We start from the raw sequence: 23,406 nt of genomic DNA, 5'->3' as shown, positions 1-23,406 counted from the left end.
TCTCCACCCACATTGGATCCCTGTCCAGGACATAATGTTTCTTTCATTCCTCTCTCCTTCTACTGCTAAAACATTGATCCAGACCCTTATCCTTTCCAAGATAGACTACTGCAACATATTAGCATCTGGACTCCCAGAATCTCATCTCCACAATCAATGCTGGGACAAGTTGGCTGGATGCCCAAGGCACATGCACAAACAAGTACGCCCAGAATACAGAAATTTCTGATGCAGGTCGGGGACACAAGGGTCTGAACTAGAGGAAGGCAGCAGAAAAGATACTGTGCCTGGTGCCCCTCCACCATTGCACCTTAGGCACGTGCCTCTTCTACTTACCCCTAGTTCCGACCCTGTCCACGCTGCACCTGGTCCGTTGCATTAAATCTAAAATTCTCATCTTGTCCTGCGTCTCTTTATATGTCTGCCCTTATCTCCCAATTAGTGATGTGTAGGTCAAGCGCACACACACAGACTAGTCTAGGATTTCTGTTGCCTTGTAGAGCACTGCCTACATTTGTGGTGCTATATAAATAAATGTATACAATACAATACAACACCTTTTTTCAAGTGCTCCTGAGCAACATTTTAGATCCTATTGATCCAAAAACCCACCATTAAACCCGCAGTAGCCGAACTTTCCAGGAAGCCCACCCCTTTCTGGTGATATGTTGTTATCTGGCCCACGGCTTGCAAGCCAAGTAAGCTTCTTCCTAGCAACAGGCTACACTCATATAAATGCTAAACTGTAACACAAGATTTGTAAATGCAAAACCTCATATCCCCATGACATTTCCTGTTTAGAACATCAATCAGAGAATGAAACTGACTCCTATTACCTAAAATACAATCTCTGTAACCTTCTGCTTCGTCTCCCAGAAGCTTGTTATTAGAAGGACAATTATTAGCATGACCACCGCTTATGGAAAAATAAAAGGAATACCTTGAAAGAGTGCACAAGTGATTAACCAATTTAGGATCCAAGAGTGAAATTAATCAGTCCATGCAAATAAACACCAATGCTCCGCAAGGCAGATGGGATTGAAATTCAGCAATGGGAAAAAAATGCTATTTAAGGCTACAAAAATACAAGTCCTGTTGGAGACACAGCTCAGAGAAACTGCACTGTGTGATAAACAAATCACAGCAAAATACTGAGCTAGAATTAAGGAGCACAGCAGCATCTGTATGATAAATAAATAGCAGATAAACAGAATCCTTTAACGGAAGTCGTAGCTGGGGCTTTCTCTGGATACAACTCCAGACAATGTAACTGTATATCAAGTTCACTGTATTATCCATTAAACTCTCACATATCAAATAAAAGAGACTCTGTCGGAATCTCCAGAGTCCGTAATATCATAGAACATGTTGACTATTGTTCTTACAAGGAGAAACTACCAGAGGAGGAGCAATAAAGGAATAAACGCAGGTGATGTCTCGGGTCCAGATGGCTTCACTAACAATTGTGCATAGTACAAGCCCTGACTTTACTGTCTCACCCGGTAAATGTGTTTAATGGCGCACTTAGTGCTAAATGGTTGTGTTGTGCACTGCTCCAAGCAAACGCTATATTCATTTAATAAACAAAGTGGCCGAGATAGTTTTATCGGCTGGTTGCTACGGGCCAATCTTCCTTTTTATGCATCCCATTTTATGAGGGAATATTTCCATAAACAAATGTTGAATACAGTAGTGTAATTAGATATTACTGGGCCCCACAGCAAATTATTTTTCAGGCCTCCAAAAAGAGTTTGACCTGTTTTACCAATATTTATTGAAATTGTATATGAATGAGGGACTCATGAGACCCCTATACCTCCTGCCCCTCCTGCAGCCGCAGGGTCTGCTTCCTCTGTAGTTACACCCCTGGTTCAATTAAAAATATTAGTTATTGATAAGTAGGCGTTTGGTATGTACATATAACAGCATACCTCCCAACTAGTGATGTGCAGGCCAGCCCGATACCCACAGGATCCGTGGGTCGGACGTGTTTGTGCCGACCTCGCAACCCCAATTGTGGGTGTCGAGCTCTTTTTCCTGCTCTCCCCATCCGCCACCTAACACTGCTGGCTTCCAACTTCTGGCTTCCACTTTTATAGCCGTGCGCCTGCTCGACCTGCCCCTTTTGTGACGTCATCCGCGGGTGAGTCGATGCAGGTCTATAAAAGTGGAAGTCGGCCGAAGTTGGTCGCGGGTGGAGGGAGGGCGGGTTCGGGTTGGGTGCGGTTTGATGACCTCCACATTGCTACTTCCAACTGTCCCATTTTGAGCGGGACAGTCCCGCTTTTGATAGCTCAACCCACAGTCCTGAGTTTGTTACTGAAATGTCCCCACTTTCTCTTTGATCTCCTGCACTGAACAGCCAAAAAATTATTATAAAGTTCTTAACTTAAAGGGGACCTGTCACCCAAAAAAATTATTCAAAATCCTATTTTATCACATTAGTCAAGCAAAATAAACTTTAATTACACTATATAAATTATTTGAATAGTGTTTCCTTCGGTCTGGGAATTTATAATTATAACAAGCAGGCAGGAGCCATTTTGTGGACACTGTTATTAAGACAAGCCTTGTATCATCTCAGAATCTTGTTTGTGCACCAGAATGGGGGACCTGATGTCCATCCCCATGCCCTGGTTACACAATTAAATGGTGAAGAGAACAGGGGAATGTGGGGAGAGCAGTGACATGTAGGAAGTGCTGAATGGAAAGTGAAAGTAATTGTCTGCCCCACCTCTATGCCCATGGCATAGAGGAGTGTCAGACAATAATTGATTGACAGCTGAGATGTTTAAATGAACTTACAACAGCTACGAATGCTTTAATAAAAAATATAAATTGGATTTCATGTTTTATTTGAAAAGGACTTTTATTATACAGATTTTTGTGTCTGGGTGACAGGTCCACTTTAAAGGTCATAGACGTAACAATTACGATCTTTCTTGCAAAAATGAAAGGAAAAATAAATAATTTCATCTGTTCTCCTTTCCTTGTGGGGATAAAGATAAAGACACAGGAGCAACTCTATAATTAACCTTTATTTATATACCACAGAAATGTTCATGTGACACTTTACATTGCTCATCATTCACATCAGTTCCTGCCCCAGTAGAGCTTACAATCTACGGTCCCTATCACATTCACACACATTACGGTCAATTTTATCAGGAGCCATTTGAACTGCCTCTATTTGGAGTGAAAAGAAAAACAGAGTATTGAGAACAAAGCCACACAGACACGGGGAGAACACATAAACCTCCTACAGGTAGTGATGGGCGAATTTCTCCCGTTTCGCAGAAAAATTCGTGAAAAGGCGAAAAATAAGCATGAAAATTGACATCCGCGTCCAGTTTTGGACGCACGTCTGAAAAGTCACTCGCGTCAATTTTGATGCTGGCGTTAAAGTCAACGAATAGTGTTGACGTGCGCAGATTTTGACGTTAGCGACTTTTCAGGTGCGAATTCGTGCCAGCCGATTGCCCATCATATATATATATATATATATATATATATATATATATATATATATATATATATATATATATATATATATATATATATATATATATATATATACTGTATATGCCCTGATTTTAAGTTTCCCCTCATTTTGCAATATTGTTTTGTGGTCCCACCTATATATTATGCATAATACCTTTTCCTGATTTTACATTTTACCGTATTTTACATAATTTTTTCCTGGTACCCTGAAAAATGTAAAATGGGGGTTCTACTGTAATCCAAATTTTTTAAAATGATTTTCTTTTTCTCTGTAATAATAAAACAGTAAACAGTACTTTGTACTTGCTCCCAAGATATAATAATTAATGAATCATTATTGGAAACAAAACCAGCCTTTTGGTTAATGTTAATAATGTTACATCATTTTCCAGTAGACTTAAGGAATGAAGATCCAAATTACGATAATATCCCTTATCCAGAAAACCCTAGGCCTGAGCATTCTGGATAATGGGTCCTATACCTGTACGATCGAGAACTGGCGCATACAGTTAATATACCTGGGAGTGTAAGTTCAGCTTCAGGTTAGATGTCCCAGATGGATATACTGAAAACATCAAACACATGTTACCCAATATAATACTGTATGTCCTTTGGACTTTAATACATATTTTCCCCACTGGCAGTGATGGGTGCCCAGGGCAAATGCCCTTTCTCCCCTATCCTAAAACCAATCTTGCCAATAAGAAGCCAAAGGTTAACCGCTACAGCTTCCATCATGCAGAATACCTGCCTTTCTGTTCTTTCCCTGAGCTACAGAGCCTCCGAATCCAGACAATTCACAATAGCAGGATACTCGTGGGAGATTCTCTAATTACAGAAACCACTGTAATATGGAGATAAATCAGCTGTAGCCCACTGAGCCGTCCCTTTTTATTCAGCATCCCTCGTACAAACAGCAGATTCTATTGGTCGTACAAGAGTCAGAGAGCAGAACTATCCGGGAACAGTTCATCAGTTAAATGGGGATAATCAATGGGCTTTGAAGATTATATTAAGATTGTGGATTTGCAACAGGCTCTCGGTGATTAATCAGCGACTCGCCATATAATTTGAGTTTGTTTGCAGAGCAGTTCCAATCCAAGCCTAGAGTTACTTTATTCCTGGGCTCTTCTCTTTCTCTATATCCCTGTAAAACATGACTGTTGAGGCTGGTTCCATTATTTGTTATTTTCCATTGTACAATGTAATGCTGGTATGTTCTACATAATCACATCAACTCCTGCCCTAGTGCTGCTCACAGTTCAAATTACCCGACCTACATGCGCACAAACTAGTTCATTAGCAGTTTTAGGGTTGGGGCAGACGGGCAGATTCGGGGAGATTTAGTCTCCTGGTGACTAATCGCCTCTTCTGCGGGGCGACAATCTTCCCGAACTGCCTTCCATTTGCCGTCCGCCTGCTTGAAAGAAGAATCGCCTGCGCTAATGCACTTGCGGCGTTTCGATTTCAGAAGTTGCCCGATGTTTCCTCTTGAGGCAACTTCGGGCGACTTCGGAAATCGAAGCACCATGAGTGCATTAGTGCAGGCGATTCTCCATTCAAGCAGGCGGAAGGCAGTTCGGGAGATTGTCGCCCCACAGAAGAGGCGATTAGTCGCCAGGCAACTAAATCTCCCCGAATCTCCAGGTGTGCCCTTACCCTAAGCTAACTTTTAATATGTTATAGAATGGCTAATTCTGAGCAACTTTTCAATTGATCTTCATGATTTTTTAAATAGTTTTTTTTAATTATTTGCCTTCTTCTTCTTTCCAGCTTTCACATGGGGCTCACCGACCCCATCTAGAAAACAAATGCTCTGTAAGGCTACAAATGTATTGTTGTTGCAACTTTTTATTACTTATCTTTAGTGATTGGCGAATAAATTTGCCTGTCCCCAATTTGTGGAGAATTTTCGCAAATCTCCTGCGACAATTCGCCTTCGTCAATACGCCAACACTATTTGGGCGCCCATTGACTTTAACGCCAGTGCCATCAATTGATGCGAGTGACTTTTTGGACGTGCGTCCAAATTGTTTTGAATTTCGATTTGCACGATTGAACCTCTTTAATATGGGCCAGTTCTATACAACTGCAAAGAGTGCCAACTATTTCTGAACACTAGAGGTACAGTTGTCTGCATTTTTCAAGCATTCCCTAGCAGAAGCAAGCAATATGACAGGCCTTGCTCATATATACAATATATATATATACACAAGTCTTTAAGCGTCCACACTCTACCAATCTCCGGGGTGCACAGTCAATTCTCAGACATATAACTTCAATTTGGAATGAAACATCCCTGGTCCCTTTGTGAAATGATTGATTTTTATTCATATACACATGTTACAGTGCTCCAACGTTTCGGTCCTTATAAGGACCTTTTTCAAGGTAAATATACTGTGTATATATATATATATATATATATATATATATATATATATATATATATATATATATATATATATATATATATATGGGTGAATATACAGAGGAGGAATTAGCCCTATTAATACAGATAGTATATTTCCCTTTAGATTTGTGTAGACCATAGTCTGTAGCTGGTAATGCTATAACATGCTCTTCATTCTTTCTCTCTCAAACTTGAATATCACTCCTGGTCTTTGAATTCGTAGCTGTTCCCAGTTATATTCAGTTAATTCCTCTTTGACTTTCCCCAACCTGTCGGGAGCCTATTGGCTATTCAGCTTCAGAGATATGTTCCCAGGTTGTATTGTCGGTGGCAGCCTCTTTGCTGGTGCTGAACAGCCACTTGCGAGTTAATGATACATCTTCTTGGAATCCCAAGATTGCCTGTGACTAAGATGAATGGCTAATTCAGTGCCGGCATGCTTTCTCCATCCAGCAATAAAAAGCTTTCCTCCCATATTCACCCCACCACAGATGCCTCTCCTAAGGAGCCCACAGGGGAGCAGAATCCAGCAGCCGGCCAAAATGACCTGATTGATTCTGAATGTAATGTTAAGAGAAGGGTACGTTGATGAGATTTCATTTAGAAGGGGGGCACAGTCCCAGACATGGCTCCGCTGGTGTCACTGTGATGAGTTGGATGCACAGGGCAGGTAACAAGGGACCTGCTAAAGGCTCTCCCTCGTCATAAACAGACAATATTGGCAAAATCTTCCCTCTGCTGGACTCCTCATTTTCCTTTACAAATCATTGGTGGCTACTGAATATGAGAAGAGGGCAAACGATCTCTGTCAATAAGCATCATTCCTTGTTCATTTGATATTATACTATGCTTTAAACTTGCTATTTTTCAGGTTTTGATTCCTGTTTAGCAAACAAATTTCAAAGATAATTTATTGAATCTCAGGCTCTTTCCTGTTCACTTGATTGACATGCTCCACATTAGAGAAACACCCCCCTTACTCAGGGTCAGATTGGGCCGGCAGGACACCAAGATAAAAATACAGTGGGTCCAGTTGGCTCAGAGCTGCATTCCATAACCTGCTGGCAGGGGACAGGGGTTGCGGCTGTCCGAGGGGCCCGGACCCCACCCCCCTGTTCAGATGCTGCCCATAACCAGATCCCAGGCATTATAAATAATTAATCCCATAACTATAGGTGGATCTTCTGAGCAGCATTAAAGGAGAACTAAACCCTAAAAATTAATATGGCTAAAAATTCCATATTTTATAGACTGAACTTATTGCACCAGCCTAAAGTTTCAGCTTGTCAATAGCAGCAATGATCCAGGACTTCAAACTTGTCACAGGGGGTCACCATCTTGGAAAGTGTCTGTGACACTCACATGCTCAGTGGGCTCTGAGCTGCTGTTGAGAAGCTAAGCTTAGGGCTTGTCACTAATTATCCAGCAGAAAATGAGGTTGGTCTGTAATATAAGATGATGCTACAGGGCTGATTATTAAATTCTGATGCTAATTGTACTGCTTTCTGTGCTGCCATGTAGTAATTATCTGTATTAATTACTGATCAGCCTTATATTGTGACATTTCTATTCTATGTGTACTTTATATTGTGAGTGGGTCCCTAAGCTCAGTAAGTGACAGCAGCACAGAGCATGTGCAGTGAATCGCAGAAAAGAAGATGGGGAGCTACTGGGGCATCTTTGGAGACACAGATCTTTACTGCTAAAGGGCTGTGGTTGCCTTGGGCTGGTACAGAAGCCCCAAACCTAATGTACAACATTTCTAGCTACTTCTTTAGTTAAGCTTTAATGGGTGCAATAGCGCTCTTTGCACTAGAAGAGTAGAAATGTAAAATTCTTAAATGTACCCAATACTTGCTTAGCTGGTAGAAACAGTTCACAAAATTTCAAAACAATGGGTCCTGGTGCACGTACCCTGAATAGCCATCTTCCAATCCTCTTACATCAATTGGTTGAAGTACAGCACCACAATTCTTTTCTTGAATAAAAATGCCTTTATTAGGAACACTGGCAGGTCCTAGATAAGTAATGTTTCAGAGCCTTTATTGAGCTTGAAAAAAGGCTCCGTGTAGCCTGAAATGTTGCTTATCCAAAAACGATATATATAAAAAAATAGTATTTCACTTTGCAGGTCAAAACCAAAAAAAATTTTTTATTTGGAAAAAAAATGAATGGTCCAATGTTTTGGTCACGGATCTTTGACTTTATTCAGAGACAGCTAACCCTCCTGAGGAAAGTCACAGATTTGTGAGCAAAATGTTGGACCACTGATTTTTCACAAATTCCTTTTAGTTTTGACCTGTATGTGTGTGTTTGTGTGTTTGTGTGTGTGTCTATATATTTATGCACACCTATCTCGCTGCCATGTCAACTGAGATGTAGCTATACATCTATATTTTCCTTTTAATAAGCAGTGTTTAATAGGCTGCTGTTAAAGGGTTATTATTACACCCTGTATGTGTTATTCTAATAAAGAGCCTGGCACATTATGTTTTTAATTATATATAATGAAGCACTATCATTTTTAAAAAAATATTTCCATAATGTCCTCGATCCTTCAAAGTGGCGGATGGCATAAATGTCATGTCATTCTATCTTCTGCTTGAATCCACAGTGTATTAAGGACAGTTTCTGGCCAAATTTACAATATGGTGGGGGTGGTGGATTTGCTAAACCTGCATTGATAGAGTGGGTATTCTGCCTGACACGGCATGGTCTGTTTCCCCTTATAATTGCATATTTTAGTAACCAGTGGTGAGATAGATTTGATCTAAAAAATAGAAAAATAGTCTCTAATAATTATATCTGAATTCTTGCAATTGTGTTCTTTTACTTAGGGTTAATTTATCAGTGAGGTGCAGGGGTAAAATGAGAATTCTACACTTTTCCCTGACCAGCCATGTTTAATTCCCATCCAGTTCAGGCCTGGGTGCAATATTGAATGTATAAGAATTGCAGCAGTCCAATACATTCTTATACATTCGCAATTGAAGGTATGTGGAGGTGAACACCTTTTATTGCGGGCACCCTATGAGGAAAAGCTTTTGAATGTGCCAAGTGTGCTGGATAATTGATGTGACTGGGTGCAATCTCCTCAGTAGTTATAACACTGTTTCCAATGTATCCGAATATTTATACATCCGTTAGGCCATTGGTTGCTGGACTTTTTCAATCCAAGTCCCCCTTGGAAGTCCAACCTTTGGCCTGGTCTGTTTTAGCTTATAACAAGGTTATGGGTATAAGAAAACACGACGTATCAGCTGTTCAGCCTTAGTTCCAAGAACATCTAGGTCAGCAAGAAAGTGTTTGCCTCATATCCTACACTACTTGACCTTTAAACTGGGCTTTCAAGTGTATCTAGAAGAGCAAATAAGCATTCTTTCCTAACCCCCTGCCCCCATAAACTAACCTTCAGTTTTCTTTGTTCCCAAACAGTTATAGGGAATGTCCCTGAAATAGACCAAATGGTTGGGAGCAGGTAGACACTGAGACCTGGGTCAACCAGGAGTTTTCCTGGTATCCTGGTGGGCCAGTCCAACATTCCTTTCAATGCCATCAAGGACCTTGGGTACCTGGACAAACACCTCTTCTTCATTTAACTCAGATGTTTAACCCAACTGTCTGACAGTCCAGACCTACATTGTTAAATAAGCATAAAAGAAGGGATTCTCTCCTTTTGTTTAAAATTGTATCAGCACCTTAAGGGCAGAGACACACGCTTAGATTTAGGGAGATTAGTCGCCCAGCAACAAATCTCCTTTGCTTCAGGGCGACTAATCTCCCTGAACAGCCTCCCGTCGGCTGGAATGTAAATCACCGGCAAGATGGCAATCAGTTTGTTTCGTTTTCAAAAGTCGCCAGAACTTGCCTCACAAGGAAACTTCGGGCGACTTCAGAAACCAAAGCGCTGTGAGTGCTACCCCGCCGGCGATTTACATTCTAGCCAGTGGGAGGCAGTTCAGAGAGATAAGTCGCCCCGAAGAAGAGGAGATTTATCGCCGGGCGACTATATCTCCCCGAATCTGACTGCGTGTCTCTGCCCTAAATTAAAGAAAGATATATCACACTTACAATTTAAGCAGAAAATAATTGTTCATCAATAAAGTCTGTTAAATCTGTTTCCCCAGACCTAAATCGTTGCCTTGTGAAATTCCATTCCAAATTCCAAATTCAAGACTGTTTGCAGAAAGGGGTAGTGAAAAGATATTTAGAGCCATCTCTCATCTGTATATGTCTTTGCCATTCCTTGAATGAAGAAAAGTTTCAACATTTGGTGGTTGGCAGCAAATAATAAAGGCTTTTCCCCAAGTTAATAAATGAGGCACAGTGGGAGCCCAAACAGACTGAGTCAGAACTCTAGTGTTAACATGAAACATATTAATGTAACTCAGTGATACACCTGCAGGGGTATTGGCCTGGTAATGACCAGTATGGAGAAAATCCCTACTTAAACACAGAGGCCAAATGAGCTGCAATAAATAATTTTCTCTGGGATCCCTTTAATAGTGAGATAGCAGCGTGTAAGCTCATTTTTCTTTTCCATGGCCTCTGTCTCTAATGAGGGTCTTGAAGCAGCTACAGTTGCCAGAAAATTCTGTTGATTCTATTTTCAATTAAGTTTAGCGAACCCTTACTGATTGTTATAACTTACTGACACCCCCGCATTTATGAAAAGTTCAGGGCTTGTTACAAGGCAGATGTTTGTATACAGAAATCATGCTGGAGTGTAGTGTAGCTTGAAGCATTTAGGACAATTTATTCCATTAAGTGGGGCAGTTATCTTAAATATTAGCATTTCTGCCTTTTAGTTCTGGGGTCCTTGGTTTGATTCCAACCAGGGCAATATCTGTGGTTTGTATGTTCTCCTTAAGGTTGTGTGGGTTTCCCCCAGGTACTGCAGTTTCTCCCACTGTCCAAGACCATATAGGCATGTTAATTGACCCCTAATAGAATGAACCTAATTGTGTGTGACTGCGACACCTTAGACCAGTGATTCCAAACACATTATGTTGCAAACCAGCTCCTTGGATGTTGCTCTCAGCGGCCTCAAAGCAGGAGCTTATTTTTGAATTCCAGGCTTGGAGGCAAGTTTTAGTTGCATAAAACCAGATGTACTGCCAAATAGAGCCTCATGTAGCCTACCAGTCCATATAGGGGCTACCAAATAGCCAATCACAGCCTTTATTTGGCACCCCCAGGAACTTTTTCCATGCTTCCCAACTCTTTTTAATTTTGAATGTGGCTCATAGGTAAAAAAGTTTGGGGACCCCTGCCTTAGACTGTAAGCTCACTGGGACAGGGACTGATGTGATAGATGTATATTCTCAGTACAATTCTACACAACATGTCTATAGAAATACAGTATAATACCCTTACATTCAAAAGCAATGTCATTAAAATAATAACCAAGTGCTGAAAACAAATGCAACTGCTGACACTGCAGATGTTCTAGTAAGAATCCTGCACGGTCACCTGACCAGGACCCGCAAATTATCCGCTGTGGGCTCATTTTCTTGCTGACGAGGAGCCATCAGACTAGTGATCAGGAAGTGACGTCATGAGGCAACAAACAAATTCAGGAGGGAAATTCCTTTGGGGATGGTAGAGGATTAGTTACTGCACTTTACCTTGGTGCCCAGGCAGGGAACCGCCAGCACAGTCATAGAATCAGGGACTTTTCACCCAAAACCTGTCCACTTTGCAGGTCCTGTGGCTTTGTGCTGGCTCAGCCCATCTTTGGTGGGTCAAGGACAGGTTGTGGGCCAAATCCTACCCCTGCCTGTAACATTTCTGCCCTGCAAAATCCCCATGCGGCTACCTGCCATTTGGTAGGGTTCAGATTGTGAGCTGTCCAGTTAGGGTTGGGTGTGGGTCAGTAAAAAGCTGACCTCCACATCACTAGTTCCAGAGGGTACCTGACCTGCTGCTAGGGTTACCACCTGGCCGGTATTTTACCGGCCTAGCAGGTAAAAATGATGGCTGGTCTCAATGTTTTGGGGAAAAAAGTAAATATAGAGGAAGGCTGGAATTTTTTTCCAGAAAAGGTGGCAACCCTACTTGCTGCAGGTCACTAGATCTAGTACAGGAACCACAAAATCTCATGATGTTGAGCAAATCTAAGAAGACCCATGCCTGTTAAAAGGGAAACGTTATATTATTGAGAAGACGTGTATTTTAGGTCTTCCCCTGTTGATTAAAGGAAGACTTGATATTTCTGAAAGGTGAATTCTACAATATGTATTGTGTTGTTTGATCTGTAGCAGTGCTGTCCAATTTATTATGTCTAGTGGGCTGATTCACTCTTATACAGCATGTTCATGGGTCAGATTATATTAAACTGATGATGTCATACAATGATGTCATACAATTGAGTCCGTGGAGCTCTAGAGCAAAAAAAAAAATCCTATGGAGGGCCTCATACTGCCGTGGGACTCCAGTTGGACAACCCCAAGGCCGGCCCCTAGGACCACTGCAATTCCTCGCCCCTGTCCCCTCCCCTTTATTTGTGCAAATTGTCATTATCTGGACTGGAGCAATGGGGATTGCACACAGGAAATTTAAAAAATGATTGTATCTCCTGTGCATCCCTAGTGTTTTTGAACCAATGTGGGTGTGGTTGGACAGCATGCCGCCCCCCTAAAATCCTGCCGCCCTAGGCCCGGGCCTAGGTGGCCTTTCCACAAATCCGGGCCTGGAAAGCCCTGATCTGTACCATATTTATAAGTGCCAGAACTTTTCTGTATTTAGAATGACTGCAGCAGCACAAAACATCCATTCAGAGCGCAGTCCTGACTTTGGTCTTTTGCCTGTCAGAGTCCAATCTGGTGCCTATATATATAGGTTACGTCACTGACATATTTTCCCTTTTGCTGGAGCCATAAAAACCCAATTAATAAACCAAGACTCCAGTACGTGTAATAACCTTTATTGAGCAGAAAAGAAAAAAAAAATCCATTCCCGGGGGATTTAAGTTGCCAGTTCACCTTTGCTCCGGCGCTGAGTTGATAAGGGAAAAGAGCAATGTGAATTATTTCTGTACCTCAGCAGAAAGCCTCACCGGCACAATGATTTATTTAGCGTGGGAATTTGCAGATGACAATCATTACTATGAGTAAAATGAACTGGCAGAAAAGAGACCTTGTAAAATTTGAGGCAACTGCTCTTTAATTTTATCGTTTCTAAATGGAGTCTGCGGCGCAATCTCAGCCGAGCCTTTGTTAAAGGAATTTCTTATGCCCCACATAACTGCTGTTGTCAGAACCCTGTAACTCCATAGTTGAGCTGTTAAAGGGACACTGTCATCAAAAACCTGATTCTGCGAGTTCAAGTGAGTTTTTGGTGAAAGTAAACTCGAATCGCTCAAATCATTCGAGTTTTCAGGCAAAACCTTCTGAAAAAAAACAGGCTATTAACAGCCTCAAATTGTCCCAGGGGCCTCTGTCATTGACTCCTACATGACCCTGACCGGTTTTAGAGCTATTTCCAGGGGCGGGGTATAATAAATCTCGAACATTCAAGATTTTTATAAAAAAAAATCTTGAAAACTCGAATTTTCGTGGAAAACAAAACTTGAACCTTAATAAATCTGCCCCATAATGAACAGATGCTGGGAGATGTAGTCCAGTAACATTTGGGGGGAGTCAAGGTTCACAAACGGGGATTAGAGGCAATTTGAGCCCCAATGGCCTACACAGGAACAGTAGTCCAAACACTCCATGTAGAGGATATATCAGTAGAACATTATAGACAATCAAGGCAACACTAACTTGTGCAAGCCTCTTGTGTGGTGCCACTCCATGAATTGCTGGCAATGACTGCTCAAAAGTTGCATGTTCTTAACCTATTTATTCAGCCATTACCATTGATTGTCTCCATCTGATGAAGAGTGGTAGATACTTCTCGGTGTTGGACTGGACGGGCCCACCAAAGGAACTGACCTCCAGGGCCCTGCTACTATCAATCACCCTTCCCTGCCTCCACCACTGATGCCTCCCTCCCCAGCGCCACACACCAGTTACATGGACCAAGGGTGGAGGGCCCATTAGAATTTCTCCTGGTATACTAGTGGGCCAGTCTGACACCAAAATGTTAAGGTGGTAATGGTTGAATAAGTGAGTTAAAGGGGTGGTTCACCTTCAAGGTAACTTTTATTTTGTTATAGAACGGCCAATTCTAATCAACTTTTCAATTGGTTTTCATTATGTATTTTTTATAGTTTTATAGTTATTTGCCTTTTTCTTCTGACTCTTTGCAACTTTCAAATGGACGTCGCTGACTCCCTTCTAAAAAAACAAATGCTCTGTAAGGCTACAAATGTATTGTTATTGTTACTTTTTATTACTGATCCTTCTATTCAGGCCTCTCCTATTCATATTCCAGTCTCTTATTCAAATCAATGCATGGTTGCTAGGGTAATCTGGACCCGAGTTACGTTAGAATGCTAATTGAAGAGCTGCTGGATAAAAAGCTAAATAACGCAAAAACCACAAATAATAAAAAATGAAAACCAATGGCAAATTGTCTCAGAATATCACTCTCTACATCATACTAAAAGTTAATTTAAAGGTGAACAACCCCTTTAAACATTTTTTGATTTAAGTGTGTGCAGCCCCTTTTGTATGTTTTATCAGAACATTCATTCCAAAGTTGTCCGAAAATCACAAATGCATAAAAATGAAATGGAAATATTTTATAAAAGTAACATTTTAAGCTATAACTAGATTGTTTTTAATAACCCATTTGTAGGCAGAGAAGCTACGACCCAGTATGTATGGACCTGCAATCTAATATCCTGAAATGTTACGCTGAAAATAAACAGGAGAGGCTGAACTGCAGCGATCTGGCCAAGGAGTATCAGAAGTGTGTGAGCGCGGCACAAAAGGTAATATTGCGGCACAGGCAACTGTCACTGCCGAGCGTCCTTAGAGAGGTGTAATTCAGCTGGAAGGGTTGCCTTTGATTCACAAGCGCGCAGGATCGATTCTCTGATTCTTTTCCATGGGAAATTGAGTGAATATAATAACTATTTTCCTTCTATGGACTTGAGAAGCTGAGTCTACTCTGCAAAGGTCATAAATACCAGGGCTCTGTCACTAGAGAGTCTGTGCAGTAAAGCAGGTCAGGCATACACAGTAAAACCAATAGAAGAGTTACTATGGACTGGATTAACTAAATACTGTATATATATATATATACAGTTATAGGATCCCTTATCCGGAAACTCGATATCCAGAAAGCTCCAAATTACGGTATGGCTGTCTCCCATAGACATATTTATCCAAATAATCCAAATTTTTAAAAATGATTTCCTTTTTCTCCGTAATAATAAAACAGTAGCTTTTACTTGATCCAAACTAAGACATCATTAATGCTTATTGGAAGCAAAACCAGCCTATTGGGTTTATTTAATGTTTAAATGAATTTCTAGTAGACTTAAGACATGAAGAACCAAATTACGGAAAGATCTGTTATCCGGAAACCCCCAGGTCCCGAGCATTCTGGATAACAGGTCCCATATGTGTATATATATATATATATATATATATATATATATATACACTGAGGAGTATTATTGATTATATTATAAGATTTGGGGCATTCACATCTATGAAAAGATGTTTAACTGCACAATGATATTTTATTTATTATTTATTTATTTTGTAATCCCAGTATGGGTTTACACGGAGGATCGTTGGTGTAATAGATAGATACAGTCGGATACACATGTATAGTTAGTACATGCCTGAATATCGGGTTATATAGATACAGGTCACTAGGTTTGAATAAACATATGTCCTCTTATTTGGTATGGACTGACCCATTAGTGCATACTAATTAATAATGAGTATATTTATGATAAGCACATTTTCCATGTCCTGACAATAAATCTCTGAAGGTGGGCGAGCACCTGGGCTATGATGACACTGAGCGGTAGAGAGATGGGTTATATGACGGCTATTAGAATGTTTTATACAGAACCACTGCGCTATTATCCAGTTTAAGATATTAGAATAGTAACATCAAATTACAATTGTAGAGGGAACCCCTGAACAGACCTTCCACTCTCCTTCAAACTGATATTTTTCGTAACAAGTAACAGCTATGTAACAATTATGGTAACAAATTGGGAAGTGATATATAATGTTACTGAATATTTGGTTTTAATTGTTTTTAACATTGTATTAGAGTGTGGGTTTTGTTATACTGTAATTTACTTTTGTGTAATGATTTTATAATTATTATGTTGTCTGGGATATGTATATTTGTCGTGCTTTAATGATGAGGTGGACACGTCATCTTTAATTGGCCAAGAACCTGTTTTTCCCGCCAATCTAGGTATTTAAAGCATTTGTGTGTTAGTATTTGTTACTTTGAAAAAGACCTCGGATGAGGTCGAAACGTTAGACTCTTGCAATAAATTTTCTATAATTTCCATAAGTCCTGTGAGTGCAGATCTTATTTGTGCATGTGGAGATCGAAACTGTCGATACTGCACCCAGGGCGTTTGAAAACTATTTTTCGAGAGTGCTGGCTTCTTGGAGGACTATATATATATATATATATATATATATATATATATATATATATATATATATATATATATATATATATATATACAGATGCATTTTCCAATGGGTTGAGATCAAATACGAATTTTAGCAAAGCATATTTAACTGTATCATAGTCTTTTTTAGGGCCCCCCATTTCCCAAACCTTCAAGGACCTTCATCTTCATACCTTCATACCAGGTGTTGCCTCCAATGAGGATTAATTATATCTTAGTTGGGATCAAGTACAAGGTATTGTTTTATTATTACAGAGAAAAAGGAAATCTTTTTGAAACATTTGGATTATTGATTATGATGGAGTCTATGGGAGACAAACTTTCTGTAATTCGAGCTTTCTGGATAATGGATTTCCAGATAACGGATCCGGTACCTGTATACCCTACAGAATCAAGTATATACGCCCCTTCCTCATACGGAAAAAGGTTGAACTTGATGGAAGCATGCATGCATTTTGTCAGTCTAAATTGCTGTGTTACTTTGTATACTGGGGAAAATGAGCCAAAGTATTTTACATCAGCAGCATGTCCAATGCCATTTAAAAGCTTGTTATCTACTGGCAAAATCAATGTTTGCTGCACCTAACGTCTTTATTGAAGACAGCTGTATATCTAGTGGGCGTCTATCTTAAATTGAAGCAGCTGCAAATCATAGGAAATGCTGCACTTAGAAAGTCTGCCGGGCACGGGGCATTCATCAGTCATGTCTCTGGCCTGTTTATAGCATCCATCAGCTCATTGGCATCAGCTCATTGGCATCAGCTCATTGGCACTGTTCTGTTCAGAGCTAAATCTACCTGCTATGATATCACCGGCTTCTAAAATAGAATATTGCCTTCTCAGTTATTGGTCGACAGCCAATAGGGAGTTGGACAAGAACATGTCTCTATCATTATTTTATGTTCATGAAATTATTCCAGCAATCCTACAGACTGGGGGGAAAATTGTATAAAACCAGGAAGATGGTCTGGGGGCATAAAGAAATATCTCTAGATAAATAGATAGATAAATCTATCTATCTATCATCTATCTATCTATCTATCTATCTATCATCTCTCTCTCTCTCTCTCTCTCTCTCTCTCTCTCTCTCTCTCTAATCATCTCTCTCTCTCTCTCTTTCTCTCTCTCTAATCATCTCTCTCTCTCTCTCTTTCTCTCTCTCTCTGTCTCTGTCTCTCTCTCTCTCTCTCTCTCTCTCTCTCTCTCTCTCTCTCTCTCTCTCTCTCTCTCTCTCTCTCTCCCTCCCTCCCTCCCTCTATCTAATTATCTATCTATCTATCTATCTATCTATCTATCTATCTATCTATCTATCTATCTATCTATCTATCTATCTATCTATCTATCTATCTATCTATCTATCTATCATCTCTCTCTCTCTCTCTCTCTCTCTCTCTCTCTCTCTCTCTCTAATCTTCTCTCTCTCTCTCTCTTTCTCTCTCTCTCTGTCTCTGTCTCTCTCTCTCTCTCTCTCTCTCTCTCCCTCCCTCCCTCCCTCTATCTAATTATCTATCTATCTATCATCTGTCTATTATCTCTCTCTCTCTCTCTCTCTCTCTCTCTCTCTCTCTCTCTCTCTCTCTCTCTCTCTCTCTCTCTCTCTCTCTGTTTGTATATCTATCTACATTAACTGCTGAAGCTGCAATCATTCATGACTTAAAGGGATACTGTCATGGGAAAAAAATGTTTATTTCAAAAAGCATCAGTTAATAGTGCAGCTCCAGCAGAATTCTGAACTGAAATCCATTTCTCAAAAGAGCAAACAGATTTTTTTATATTTAATTTTGAAATCTGACATGGGGTTAAGGTGGCCATAGACACACAGATCCGATCGTACGAATCGAGGATTCGTACGATTTTCGGATCGTGTGTGGCGTGTCCCGACTTCTTTCGTCCGGCGGAGATCAGTCGTTTGGTCGATCGGTCAGGTTTGATTTTGACCCGACCGATCCCGCCGGAACCCAGGGCACATCGTAATCGGATCGTTCGGCCATGCGGCCGAACAATCAGATTACACCCGATATAGCCATGTTTGTTAATGGCATATCGGGGAAAGATCCGCTCGTTTGGCGATGTTGCCAAACGAGCAGATCTTTGCATCTATGGCCACCTTTAGACATATTGTCAGTTTCCCAGTTACCCCCTGTCATGTGACTTGTGCTCTGATAAACTTCAATCACTCTTTACTGCTGTACTGCAAGTTGGAGTGATATCACCCCCCCCAGCAGCCTAACAACAGAACAATGGGAAGGTAACCAGATAGCAGCTCCTTGACATAAGATAACAGCTGCCTGGTAGATATAAGAACAACACTCAATAGTAACATTCAGTTACATTGAGTAGGAGAAACAACAGCCTGCCAGAAAGCAGTTCCATCCTAAAGTGCTGCCTCTTTCTGAAAGCACATGACACATGACCAGGCAAAATGACCTGAGATGCACCTACACACCAATATTATAAATAAAAAAAATACACTTGCGGGTTCAGGAATTAATTTTTTTTATTGTAGAGTGAATTAGTTGCAGTGCAAACAGTGTAATTTAGAAATACAAACTATATCATAAAGTTGAGTGGACCAAGCAGCATCAGACTGAGCCGCTAGGGCACTGGGAAAAAAACACCACCCCAGACCCAAAGCTTGCCCTGCGGCTGTGGCCAACGTTGACTGAGGCACCCGCAAGTAAAAGTAAGTTCCTGGCTCGACTGGTTGGGAGGGGGCTGGGCTGGAGGATTTACACCAGTTTGGGAGCCTCTGTGTCTAGGGTGTTGGGCCCTTGTTGGGGCAGCCCTGGTGGGCCCAGACATGCCAGCCACAAGATGGGATTATTTATGCAGCCCTCCAGGGAACTGTCACTATTATTTTAGGCCTTAGAACCTACAGGCCCCCTATCCCTCCAAAGGCTAGGTGGGATGTTGGTAGATGTAGTTCAGCAGCACCTACAGGGCACCATGTCGTCCTTGCTTGAGTTACATTATCAATTAATATATCAAAGTCAGGGATTCTGGGAGTTAAATCCAGGTGGGATAAGGAGGCAACTTATAGATCCTATACAGATGAGCCTTGAATAACCTGTAAATGATATATTTATAAACAGCACCTAGTGATATCATCCGTTATATGGGAATGTCATGTCTCATTGCAAATCGACTTATATAAAAGCACTCCTATATGACTTGTGATCTCCTTGTATTTTTCATCAGGGGAATATTGTTCCCTATACATTAGTTCTTACCATCTCCTGTAATACTGTAACACAACCCCTGCGTCCTGGCAATAAAGGGGTTATAAATTGCTGTGTTGTCGGCTTGCACTAAAAGTCAGCTCTTTTTATTGAGGCTGATGTGTGAGGCAGAGATTCTCTCATTCCCATTAGCATGTCCAGAGAAGCCGTATTCCTGATTAAAGTCTTGCGTGAGACCAGCTGCCAGTAACACTCCCTATAGAAAGGCAGACAAAATGAGATGAGAAAATTGTCAGCTTCTGTTAGAGCCGGCGCTGCCTGGCAGCCCTGGTGGGAATTCGTTTGCTTTTTCTCCCACTCTGCTTGTTGTTTACCGAGAAGGTCACTGCGTGTCTTTTTAATCATGACTCTTGTAACATTCATTTACAAAGAACATCTCTACTATATTTCGGGAGCGTTTCTGTCCACTGGGCTCTCAGCACATATAAGTAATATTATATTTTACTGTACCGCCTTGTCAGTCTACATGGGGCGCGGATGTTGTTTGCTGTATACCTTTGTTTATCTGCACATTCCAGCCTGGCCCCTCCATTAAGTGTTGCAGCAGGGTTCAGCTGCTGCAGAAATATGGTTCCCTCCATCAGCGGAGTGGGGGGAATGCTGGGAGCTGTAGTTCTTTGCAAGCTGGAAGAACAAAGGTCACCTAAGCTGGTTTGGTTCATGATTTAGCAGTACATGCTAAGGACAAATGTTCCCTAAATATGAGGGGTGCTCCTGTCTGTACATGGGGTGCCAGTCACAGTAAACCCTATGGACCAAACAGGAGGTACTGTGGTTAAAGGGGAACTATTGCAAAAATGAACATTTAATATAAGTGGCATCATACTGAAATAAGTTTCTACATATAATCAATTAAATATTCTGTACCATTTCTGAAATAATCAAGTTTATCTTTCACTATTCCTCTCTCAGCATCTGTTTCTCTTTATTCTGTCTTCATGCAGCAGTTGGGTGCCAGATAATCATTGACAGTTAGATCCAATATATCTTACAGGGAGGCTTCTTTTGCCTAGAAGATGTATTAGAGCTCACTCTATTAAAATCACCAGACATCATGTCTCTCTACATGCAGAATTTGTGCAAAAGGCAGTTATTTTGTTAGATTTTGTTTGTCCTGGAATCAATTATTTGAGTGAGCTCTAATTCATCTGCTAGGAGCCCCCCTATAATATATATTGGATCTAACTGTCAATGAATATCTGACACCCAACTGCTGCAGGAAGAGAGAATGAAGAGAAACAGATGCTGAGAGAGGGATAGTGAATATACACTTTATTTCAGAAATGATGCAGAATATTTAATTGATTGTATTTAGATAGTTTATTATTTCAGTATGAGGAAACTTTAATTAAATTTTCATTTTTGCGATAGTTCCACTTTAAGCAATATATTTGCTTCTTATGAGCTCTCCATGGTGCTGAATGTGTCAAAGAAGTGTGTGAGCTTTTCCCCTGTATTAGTGAGTCAGTTGGTCTCTTAAAGGAGAACTAAACCCTAAAGTTAAAAAAACCCTACCCCCATATCCTACGTAGACCCCTCCTCTCTTCTCCCCCCCAGTCTAGCTGCTGCCCCGGGCAGATGCCCCTAAGTCTTTACTTACCCCTCCGTGCAGATTCAGTCCAGCAGAGTTCACAGGCACCATCTTCTTCTCTTCGGTAATCTTCGGAATGAGACTGGTGTAACGTAGGGTTGCCACCTTTTCTGGTAAAAAATACCGGTCTTCCTATATACAGTTTTTATATTTTTTCCCTATTAATAACATTGGGATCAACCATCATTTTTACTGGCCAGGCCGGTATAATACCTGCCAGATGGCAACCCTAGCGTATCGGCACATGTGCAGTTGGAGCAATTTTCTGTTCCTCAACAACTGTGCATGCGTCCAAACTCGTGAAAATTGTTGAAGCGACGATCTCATTCCGAAGATTAACGAAGTGACTGAAGATGGCGCTAGGGTTGCCACCCGGCCAGTATTTTACCGGCATAGCCGGTAAAACACCTGCCAAGCCGGGGCCGGTATTACAAATTTACCGGCAATGTAGCTGCTGGTAAATTTGTAATACCCTTAAAAAGACCACCCTCGGCCAGCCCCCAATCCCCTGTAAACTTACCTTGTCCTTCGGTTCTTGTCCTGGCCGTGCAGTGGCCCCGCCCCTTTGATGTCACGCAACGCCCCTTTGATGTCAAGCCACGCCCCTTTTTGTACCCGACCCCACCAGCCGGAATTTTTTTGGTAAAAGGGGGGCAACCCTAGATGGTGCCCGTGAATCTTCTGGACAGAAACTGCATGGAGGGGTAAGTAGAGACGTAGGTGCATTTGCCCGGGGTAGCAGCTAGGCTGGGGAGAGGAGCGAGGTGGGTCTATGTAGGGTAGGGGGTTAGGGTTTGTTTCTCCTTTAAGCAAGAGAAGTAAAGGTGGCCATAGACGTTTTTTTCAAAGATTTTCAGTGATCCGACAAATCTATCAAATTATGGTGAGGTTAGTGGGCACTGAATGATCATGCATGTAACGATTTTCGTCCGACACTGGTCAGAAACGCGATCGATCAGATTAAAAAATTTACATCAGTCACATGAAATGTATCCATTGTCCGATTGTTTGCAGTTCCCTATTGCTTGAAATGGTCTGTTTTGCTGATCATGCTTTTAAATGATCGTTTCAGGTCCTACGATAATGAAAAGATCTTTTACAAATCTTAATATCTATGGCCACCTTGAAAATAGAGATGCTGAGATCTCCATTGCCTGTGGGGCTTACGTTGTACAGCAATGAGTTGTTTGAACCCATGACAGCACAGAACATAATCCACCCACACACCCTGTAAATAATCCCCCTCATCTCTCAATGCAGCAACTAATTAGCCCCACTGTTGCCTCCCCTCAGGTGCTAGAGGAATTTAATGACATGGAAACAGGAGTGTCACTCGCTGCTAACATACAGCTGGGGGCGCTCTTCTCACACCCATGTGTTTGGTTAACAGAAGGCAGCACGCTTTGGAATATGGAAACCTTTTCTAGCTCCGAGTGAGACAGCTTCCATAAGTGTCCAGCTTTCCTTCTAACTTTGACCAATCCTAATTATAATGGACAAGGTTGTATTAGGCCTGGCTGGTCACATGAAAATGTACAGCTATTGGCTAATTATCTCCCTTTGCAACATAATTCTTAACTGTGGAAGTGTTTAGGACTGATTGTCAATGATTGTCTCACCCGTTAGCAAGAAGATTACATTGTCCAACCTTTTTTTACCCATGAGCCACATTTAAATGTAAAAAGAGTTGGGGAGCAACACAAGAAGAAAAATCACACATGAAGAAAAATCCCTGGGAATGACAAAAAAAGGTTGTGATTGGCCATTCGGTAGCCCCTATATGGACCGGCAGACTACAGGAGACTCTGTTTGTCAGTACACCTGGTTTTTATGCAACCAAAACTTGTCTTCAAGCCTGGAATTCAAAAATAAGCCCCTGCTTTGTGGCCACTGAGAGCAACAACCAATGGGTTGGGAAGCAACAAGTTACTCAGAAGCCACTGGTTGGGATCACTGCTATATAGTAACAACAGTCCTATACCCTAGGGCACACCACATAAGGTATATATATATTTGTTTACTATATCTATCTATCTATCTATCTATCTATCTATCTATCTACTATCTATCTATCTATCTATCTATCTATCTATCTATCTAT

At 41.1% G+C, this 23,406-nt stretch overlaps 1 protein-coding gene across 1 annotated transcript in view; it reads left to right on the top strand.

Moving 5' to 3' along the window:
• Positions 1-23,406, top strand: part of chchd6.L (coiled-coil-helix-coiled-coil-helix domain containing 6 L homeolog) — a 237,715-nt gene that overhangs the window by 150,171 nt on the left and 64,138 nt on the right. Inside the window, exon 8 of the mRNA XM_041590832.1 lies at positions 14,657-14,792. Coding sequence (XP_041446766.1) covers positions 14,657-14,792 — 136 coding nt within the window. The remainder of the gene's footprint in view (positions 1-14,656; positions 14,793-23,406) is intronic.

The sequence above is a fragment of the Xenopus laevis genome, chromosome 4L (genome assembly GCF_017654675.1).
Source record: "Xenopus laevis strain J_2021 chromosome 4L, Xenopus_laevis_v10.1, whole genome shotgun sequence".
Lineage (NCBI taxonomy): Eukaryota > Metazoa > Chordata > Amphibia > Anura > Pipidae > Xenopus > Xenopus laevis.
The sequence above is the reverse complement of the archived record's forward strand: the minus strand, read 5'-3'. Positions and strand labels throughout refer to the sequence as shown.